Raw genomic sequence first — 9,986 nt, forward strand, 5'->3', positions numbered from 1 at the left:
GATGGTATTCAACACGGGACATCATTTTATGTCAACGTGCCGTTCTGCTTGTACAGTTGGGCTTTTAGGAACTTCAAGAAGAGACCACCTTTCGCTGTTTGCATGTTTGGCTGACGACGAGGCGTCAGGTTTCTTGGCTGAGTGGGGGAGGAATTCCAACGCATGAAGTAAATTCAGCACAAGAGGAGGTGTGGCAGGAGATGTGTCGACGGACGGAAGTCATACAAAGGAAGCGGATTCGCTTAAAAGAGAGCTACTTACATTAGGCTGTTGAGGTAATAAATCGTTATTTAACGCTGTTGACGAGTCTGTGTTTGTGGAATGAAATACTCTCTGGTGTTCTTTCCAGGTTAGCGCATGATATGCTCTTTGTGACGCTAAAAGTATAACCTGTATATGGTTTTTGCAGATATGGAGAGAAGGAAGGAAACTAGCTGATTTGATGTTTTAAAAGTTCGTTTGTGCAGGCCACGTGCTCGATGAAATATGTAAAGATGACATGTTTGAAGGTGGAGGATGAAGGGTTGCGTGGCATGTTTAGTGCACCGATGCTTTTTGTTGCAGCTTACTTATCTACGCGGGATTCAGCGGTACTTATACCTACTTATCTTCGCGGTGCTGTATGCTGTTGCTGCTGCTGGGATAACCGGTGAGGCCGTCACCGTCTGGAGGGGTCTTCCGGCAGGCAGTGACGTCACCTACACGACCATCCGTTGTCTTCAGCAGCTGATCGAGTGAGGCGCCTGACTTCCCCACGACGCCCTGCGTCGTTTTCCGCCAACCGGCACTCCAATCAACGAAGCAGTAGTGGGGAAGGACTATTTACGGGTCGCCCACTCCGTAACGAAAAGCGAAGTGCACCATGTCATTGCGCCTTTGACCACCAAGTCACCTTATGTATTTGTGATTTCATTTGAGTGGTGACAACGTGGGGTGTGTGACACCTGCATTAACCAGCGCTTTTGGCAGAACAGTTAACTTTCCTGTCTATACACGGGATCAGCGTGTTATTATCATTTTCTAAACTTTAACTGGCATTTTTGTCAATGACCACTTGTTTACGTTTTGAACGTAAAAACATATTTTGGAGTGAAATCTGGAGGGAGGTGGCGAGATAATATATAAACAGGCTTCTAAAACTTATACTTTTGTTGATTCTGATTATTTGTATGACTGCGAGAGTGGATCGTGGTGTGGTTAGTTAGATAGCAGTAATTAACCGTTCATAATCACCTTTTGTGTGATCTGTGAAACGTGACAGAGATAATAAAAAGCAAGAATTGTAGGTTAAATTATTGAAAAAACAAAACGTTACAATTACAGTACGTCGACCACGTTGCCTTTTAAGTAGACAGACAGACATACAGTTATGATTCAAATAATGAACTTGTCTCAACATCTTCGATGAATCTTGCTTATTTGCAAGATGCCTGCGAGGTCATTTTTGAACAAACAAATTGGATTTATGAACAAGAGAGTAAACACTCGCCTTTTCGTCTTTCATTTGTGAATATACTGGTTCTTGCCCATCCACGCCTTGAATCAGCGGCACCTCTACCCTTGTATCCATGTGACGAGTCAACGGCACCTCTACCCTTGTATCCATGTGGGAATGTGATTGTCTGTTTCTGCACACCGATATGATAAACCAAGAACTAGCGCAAATGTATGCATATGTAAATCTACATACACTAGTTTGATCAAATCCATTCCTCAATGAACATTACATTTGTATACTATACAAAGCATAAATGAAACTGTAATGTCATCTGAAAGACCTTCTTACTCAAAAGGTGAAGTCGTGATCAGCATTCAAAAGCGATTGCTGTGGGCTTCTCCGTTTATTATGCAAACTCTGTGTTTGTTCTTGTACATCAAACATACCTTTTATATTGTTCAGTATTCATTATGTACTGAGAGTTTAATTTTGAACATCGGAAGAATATCTTTCATACATGGTTATCTTCCAATGCTGGAGTTGGTCAACAAACAAATCATACAGCTGCCTCCAGATAAAAAAAAACCACACAAATAAGCACGTTTGCTTGATAACACAGTTTAAGGGCAGGGCTCCTTTGAACAAGCTCACCTCGAGCGACGCCGCCTGTGGAGGAAGAACATCAACACAGCCGCTGCTGGAATGATCAGCAGGACGACCAACCATATCATGTTGCTATCATCTGTTTAATGGACATGATCTCAAATTAAAGAAAAATGCCTTTGTCTGTAAAACATCCTGTTCACCATCTCACTTCATAATTTCACGTGGGATAACACATATTTCAACTTGGACACATACCACACATCAACAGACTCTGTGTTTGTATGAGCTGATTGGGGACTTTTTGTTTTCACATTACTTCCATAAGTGGCTCCACACAGCACAACATTAACAGCTATTGTGTTTTCAGCGTAGCAATAGGGTCCGATATTTAGACGAGACAAGTATAATGCCGACGAGTCGAAGACGAGCAATAGCGATTATATAGCTGTTATGACCTTGATTTGTTGTTCCAAACTTACAAAATGACAGTTTTTGCGTCGATGCGTTGATCTCAGGTTTTGACAGCAGACGCCGTTTCTTATGCGCATTAGTTTTGCGCAGGCGCCACACGGACTTTGGAAAAAAAACCTCGATTTGACAACACAGCTGTTAAACAGCTTTTTATTAGTTCATTCGTATACAACAAAAAGAAGTTTTAGATTTTTTAATTTTGAACAAGACTACTTATGAAGAAGACCAAAACACAACATCAACGGAAAACTAGAAACAACTGAAGAACTAGGATGCAACAAGGGGAGGAGAAGAGAACAGCTAATCCGAACAACGCGAGCAGACGGCAGCGAAGTTTTCAGTTTGGGTGAATGGCATTTATACTTGTCTCGTCATGAAGCGAATTTTTCAACTTCAGCTATAAACGACTACATGAATGTTAGTGCCATGGGTGGTACATCAATACTTCAGAGGGGACGTGGGGTATTTAGTGTGGAGTTACGAGATAAGAAAAGCCGAATGCGAAAGTTTGTGTCAGTCGGCAACTCACACAGGCACACAAAAACGGCTGTTCCGTTTTACTCCCCTGTTTGTACTACATCTTTAGACTTTGGGCATTTTGTGGTGTTTAATCCTGTTTCATCGGAAAGTTAGCAGAAAAGGGTATGGTATCGACATTTGTAAAGCTGAAAAACATTCCCGAGAAGAATTTCAAGTTGTCAGTGTATGCTGTTGTCGATTAAAACATCGTGTGGTACAGATGGGTAAACCGGAACCATGCGTCTTTGTTATTGCCAATATGCTTTTGGATATTGGCAAAAATGGCCGACTTCCGTAGCATTATGCTTTGATGATCGGAAGAGACCATCCAATCACAACCCCCGAATTCCCCCGCGTGTCCATCAGAATAGCTATATATTCCCTCACTGCACAGAAGTAGCAACACTAACGATGTCTGGAGTATTTCCAGGTGAAAGGATGCTCTTATTAAACGCGAAAGTCGGGACAGATTTGAGGTAGCGAACGTTTTTATTGGTGGGAACTCCATACATGTAATACAATAGGCACGTTGTACAGTACCCGGAGAAAGAAACGCGACTCATTCGCGCCCACTGTTGCTAGTGATTTTTCGTCATTTTCAAATTATTGTAAAATATTAACCGGATAAGGTACATCAAACAGGAAGACAGATTCGTGGAGGATACTTTACTAGCTGTACGATTAGTGCATATTGTCTAATCGTTTTGTTTTTTAAATTTTTTTCAGAAATGTGTTATACAGGGTAGGGGTCAAGCGAGTCGTGATTGCAGGCGAACGTGTCACTTCGACACGCTACAAAAAATGTAAAAATGCATATTTTTCAACCAAGTAAAGACAGTTGTGGAGGAATTTCATCTCTTAACATCATCATGTAATTTGATTTTTTCGCCAAACCGTAACATAATTAAAAACAATGAACATAAATCCCTTAGATGGTGTTAAAAAGGAAAGCTCGTTCGCACGGAATCGACGTTATAATTTGTTCAAAAAAATATGCTTTAACACCGTCCAAGTAATTTATGTTCATTTTCTTTAATTATGTTACGGTTTGGCGAATGATTCAAATTACATGATCATGTTAAGAGATGAATTTCCTCCACAACTGTCTTTACTTTGTTAAAAAATATGCATTTGTACGATTTTTGTAGCGTTTCGAAGTGACACGTTCGCCTGCAATCACGACACGCTTGACCCCTACCCTGCATAACACTGTTTATACAAAAATAAAACGATTAGATAATATGCACTTACCGTAAAGTCAGTACAATATCCTACACGAAACTGTCTTTTTTTTTATATTTAGTCAAGTTTTGACTAAATATTTTAACATCGAGGGGGAATCGAAACGAGGGTCGTGGTGTATGTGTGTGTGTGTGTGTGTGTGTGTGTGTGTGTGTGTGTGTGTGTGTGTGTGTGTGTGTGCGTGCGTGCGTGCGTGCGTGCGTGTAGAGCGATTCAGACCAAACTACTGGACCGATCTTTATGAAACTTTACATGAGAGTTCCTGGGATTAATATCCCCGAACGTTTTTCTCCTTTTTTCAATAAATGTCTTTGATGACGTCATATCCGGCTTTTCGTGAAAGTTGAGGCGGCACTGTCACGCTCTCATTTTTCAACCAAATTGGTTGAAATTTTGGTCAAGTAATGTTCGACGAAGCCCGGACTTCGGTATTGCATTTCAGCGTGATGGCTTAAAAATTAATTAATGACTTTGGTCATTAAAAATCTGAAAATTGTAAAAAAAAATAAAAAATTATAAAATGATCCAAATTTACGTTTATCTTATTCTCCATCATTTTCTGATTCCAAACACATATAAATATGTTCTATTTGAATTAAAAACAAGCTCTGAAAATTAAAAATATAAAAATTATTATCAAAATTAAATTGTCGAAATCAATTTAAAAACACTTTCATCTTATTCCTTGTCGGTTCCTGATTCCAAAAACATATAGATATGATATGTTTGGATTAAAAACACGCTCAGAAAGTTAAAACGAAGAGAGGTATAGAAAAGCGTGCTATCCTTCTCAGCGCAACTACTAAACCGCTCTTCTTGTCAATTTCACTGCCTGAACGGTGGACTGCTTGCTGAAAAATTGCATTGCGTTCAGTTTCATTCTGTGAGTTCGACAGCTACTTGACTAAATATTGTATTTTCGCCTTACGCGACTTGTTTATGTATGTCACGGTTTGGTGACATGGATTGAGAAAGGAACACTGTGGGGTGCCTTTCCCAAATTGCGATGCAAAGCGCCTGTGCTTTGCAACGGGATGAATTTTGCTGACGAGTTCGTCACGTGAAATACGGCTTTTCTCCACGCCTGGCTGGCATGCGAGGGATGATTTTGTGTACAGGAGTTCCACGTGCGCGATTTTGCTGGCTGAGCAAAATCGACTGGGACTGCACTGTACGTGTGACGATAGCGATTGGTCGCTGGAGTCACGGGATGTTTTCGATGTGTTTTGGGGGAGACCTTGAAACTAGGCACTTCAACATATGCTTCGAAGGAGACGGTAGTTTTCTCGTCCTAAGAGTTGATGGCTTTCAACACGTGGTGATATTTTGTATGTCAACGTGCCCGCTCTGCATGTCCAGTAGGGCTCTTAGGACAACGGAGGAGTAACCGCCTTTCGCTGCAATACATGTTTCTGACGACGAGGTTGTCAGGTGTTTCTGGGCTGAGAGTTGGAGAATGTCAACGCAGAAGATAAACTCAGTACCAGCGGTCCTACTAAAATGCGAAAAGACACGAAAAGACGCGAAAAGACGCGAAAAGACACAAAAAGACGCGAAAAGACACGAAAAGACGCGAAAAGACACGAAAAGACGCGAAAAGACACAAAAAGACGCGAAAAGACACAAAAAGACGCGAAAAGACGCGAAAAGACACAAAAAGACACGAAAAGACACAAAAAGACACGAAAAGACACAAAAAGACACGAAAAGTCCTGGTACATGTAACTGTTTTTAGTCGAGATTGGTGATTTAATATAAACAATCATCAAAACATGCTCTCTCTCTCTCTCTCTCTCTCTCTCTCTCTCTCTCTCTCTCTCTCTCTCTCTCTCTCTCTCTCTTTATCATCTTTATCATCACGTGCTGAAGTTTTCTGACCTCCTTTTGTTGGTAAACTTTTTAACTTTTTAATTTTTCAATGTTATCATTGTGTGTCTGTGCGTCCCAAGGACAGATTGTAAGAAAAGGCGTAGCCTTAAATCTTAATCCTTGTTAAATAAAGTTCAATTCAATTCTATTCTCTCAGTCTCTCTCTCGCTCTCTTTCTCTCTCTCTCGCTCTCTCTCTCTCCCTCTTTCTTTCTCTCTCGCTCTCTCTCTCTCACTCTCTCTTACATACCATTCTACACACACCAGCTAAGAAACAATAAGACAGATTTGGAAATGTGTATTATTTTATTTATGGAATCGAGCCGTGTCGAGCCAGCTGCACGCAATTCACAGTCTCCTTTGGGTGAAGGAAGTCCTTATCTGTTTGAAGTGGGCGGTCATTTGTGAGAAGCGCGCCATAAACGGATAGCTTGGGCCCCAGGTGGTCGTAATGTAATGTGCCGCCAGCTTGACTGGGTATGTTGGGGGAATCGGCGTTTTGTCTAGTAGATGTTAATTCCTTTGTCGGATCGGATGGATCGAATACCAGCTCAGCTGGCGCGTGGTCAGTTGTGTAACTCGAGTTACCGGGGGTAGCCGCTGATATCACGTTCGTGTGGGAATGTTTGATGCGCTCAGATCAAAGCCTTAAGCGATAGCGAAATCCTTTGAATTTGATACGAGAAGCTTGTCAACTGGGCTCGAATGTTTTAGTCTTTACCCCCCCCCCCCCCTCTTTCTTCTTGTCTTTAACCAATGGAATGGCTTATCATCTTAGAATGTTGTGTTACTAATAGTTACTGAGATTTGTAATTGGATGTGTGTGACTCTAGCTAAAGTTTAATAATGTATGTGCATGCTAGGGTGTGAAAGAGAACGGAGAGAACTTTGAGAACTTCGGAAGAGTTTGGACGTATTTGGTTGTGATTTCCACTCCAATAAAGTGACACCAACATCAACATCAAACAGGTGTGAGTGTGAGTGTGAGTGTGCGTGTGAGCTGCGAGGAGGTGATTGTTACAAGAAGGTGTGAATGCACTGTGTGAGTGTCAGTGGGGGGTGGGGGGGGGGGGGGGTAAAGACTAAAACATTCGAGCCCAGTTGACACGCTTCTCGTATCAAATTCAAAGGAATTCGCTATCGCTTAAATGAGGCTTTGATCTGAGCGCATCAAACGTGGACTGGGTGGCCGAGTGGTAACGCACTTGCGCTCGGAAGCGAGAAGTTGCGAGTTCGACCCTGGGTCAGGGCGTTAGCAATTTTCTCCCCCCTTTCCTAACCTAGGTGGTGGGTTCAAGTGCTAGTCTTTCGGATGAGACGAAAAACCGAGGTCCCTTCGTGTACACTACATTGGGGTGTGCACGTTAAAGATCCCACGATTGACAAAAGGGTCTTTCCTGGCAAAATTGTATGTGCATGGATAAAAATGTCCACCAAAATACCCGTGTGACTTGGAATAATAGGCCGTGAAAAGTAGGATATGCGCCGAAATGGCTGCGATCTGCTGGCCGATGTGAATGCGTGATGTATTGTGTAAAACAAAATTCCATCTCACACGGCATAAATAAATCCCTGCGCCTTGAATATGTGCGCGATATAAATTGCATCAACAATTAAAAAAAAAATAAAAAAAAAAAATCCCTGCGCTTAGAACTGTACCCACGGAATACGCGCGATATAAGCCTCATATTGATTGATTGAAAGGGTCAAAGGTGTGTTTTTGTCTCTATTTGCTGTCTTTTCGTGTCTTTTCGAGTTTTAGTGACACCCCAGTACCAGGGGTGTGGCGGTAAATTCGTCGACGGGCGAAGCCATACAAAGGAAGCGGATTCGCTTAAGGAGAGCTACATTCATTAGGCTGTTGAGGTAAAAAAATCATTATTATAAACGCTGTTTGACGAGTCAATGTTTGTGGAATGAAATACTCTCTGTTGTTCTTTCCAGGTTAGCGCATATGTTCGTTGTGACGCTAAAAGTATAATCTGTATATGTTTTTTGCAGGTATGGAGAAAAGGAAGGAAAATAGCTGATTTGATGTTTTAAAAGTTCGTTTGTGCAGGCCACGTGCTCGATGAAATATGTAAAGGTGACATGTTTGAAAGTGGAGGGTGAAGGGTTGCGTGGCATGTTTAGTGCACCGATGCTTTTTGTTGCAACCTACTCATCGGTACCTATCTGCCTACTACTGATCTTTGCGGGTATGCTGTAACCGGATCATCTTTGTTGCTGTAACCTGGTGTTCTGGTGGTTTGCTGTCGCTGTCGTCGTCCTACCAGCTACATTTTCTACTATTTCTGGTAGACTACGGGGAGGACCTTTAGCGACTGAGTGAGGCGCCTGATATCTCCACTATTCCCTGCTTCGTTCAACGCCAACCGGCACTACAGTCAACGGAGCAGTTGTGGAGATAGACTATTCACGGGTCGCCCACTCAGTGGCAAAGAGCTAAGTGTGTCATGTCATTGCGCCTTTCTTACCACCAAGTCATCTTTTACTATTTGTGATTATATTCGAGTGGTGACAACGTGGGGTGTGTGACACCTGCATTAACCAGCGCTTTTGCATAACCGGCTATCTTTCCTGTCTTTACACGGGTTCAGCGTGTTATTATCATTTAATAAACTTTAACTGGCATTTTTTGTCAGTGACCCCTTTTTTACGTTTTGAACGTAAAACATCTTTTGAAGTGAAGTATCGAGGGAGGTGGCGAGATAGTATATAAACAGGCGTCTGAAACTTATACTTTTGTTGATTCTATCTTTGTTGTGTGACTGCGAGAGTGGATCGTGGTGTGGATAGTCAGTTAGCAGTAATTGACCGTTCATAATCACCTTTTGTGATCTATGAAACGTGACAATGTACCTTATCTGGTTCATATTTAACGACAATTTGAAAATGACTAAAAATCTCTTGCAACAGTGGGCGCGAATGAGTTGCGTTTCTTTTGCTGGGTACTGTACAGTAAACATAAACAGTACAAAAGTCCCACAAAAGTTACCTTGATTCATACTGCTAACATTATCCTCTTGTACATCAAACAATCCGAGATTCCACCCACAGCTGTCCAGTTTCATTTATTCTCCACGTTCACAACTCTAAACTCGTGAGCACACACACACACACACACACACACACACACACACATACACACACAAACTTACACACACACAGACACACATACAGACACGCACAGACACACACACACATACACACACAAATTTACACACACACACACACACAGACACACACACAGACCAGACACACACACAGACACACAGACACAGACACACAGACACAGACAGACACACACACACACACACACATACACACACACACAGACACATACACACACACACATACACACACACAGACACAGACACACACAGTTTACCTTCCTGTTCGGTTGAGGGTTTGCCAACTGTTTAAGAAAACAAAAAAAGGACTTTAAAACAAAAATAATTCAGCCTATCCGCCCTCCCCCCCCCCCCCACCTGTCTGCCTCTCTCTCTCTTTCTGCTTGCTTCTCTTTTTATATTCAGTCAAGTTTTGACTAAATATTTTAACGTAGAGGGGGGAATCGAGACGAGGGTCGTGGTGTATGTGTGTGTGTGTGTGTGTGTGTGTGTGTGTGTGTGTGTGTGTGTGTGTGTGTGTGTGTGTATGTGTGTGTGTGTGTCTGTCTGTGTGTGTGTGTAGAGCGATTCAGACCAAACTACTGGACCGATCTTTATGAAATTTTACATGAAAGTTCCTGGGATTGATATCCCCGAACGTTTTTTTCATTTTTTTGATAAATGTCTTTGATGACGTCATATCCGGCTTTTCGTGAAAGTTGAGGCGGC

The 9,986-nt window shown here is 42.0% G+C and overlaps 1 protein-coding gene across 1 annotated transcript in view; it reads right to left on the minus strand.

Annotated features, from left to right (window-relative positions):
* Positions 1-600: 600 nt before the first annotated feature.
* LOC138974435 (uncharacterized) overlaps positions 601-9,986 on the minus strand; it is an 11,910-nt gene continuing 2,524 nt past the window's right edge. The window contains exons 3-6 of the mRNA XM_070347150.1: positions 9,536-9,562; positions 2,090-2,180; positions 1,490-1,628; positions 601-762 (exon numbers count right to left, since the gene is read on the minus strand). Coding sequence (XP_070203251.1) covers positions 601-762; positions 1,490-1,628; positions 2,090-2,180; positions 9,536-9,562 — 419 coding nt within the window. The remainder of the gene's footprint in view (positions 763-1,489; positions 1,629-2,089; positions 2,181-9,535; positions 9,563-9,986) is intronic.

The sequence above is a fragment of the Littorina saxatilis genome, linkage group LG8 (genome assembly GCF_037325665.1).
Source record: "Littorina saxatilis isolate snail1 linkage group LG8, US_GU_Lsax_2.0, whole genome shotgun sequence".
In the NCBI taxonomy this organism is placed as follows: domain Eukaryota; kingdom Metazoa; phylum Mollusca; class Gastropoda; order Littorinimorpha; family Littorinidae; genus Littorina; species Littorina saxatilis.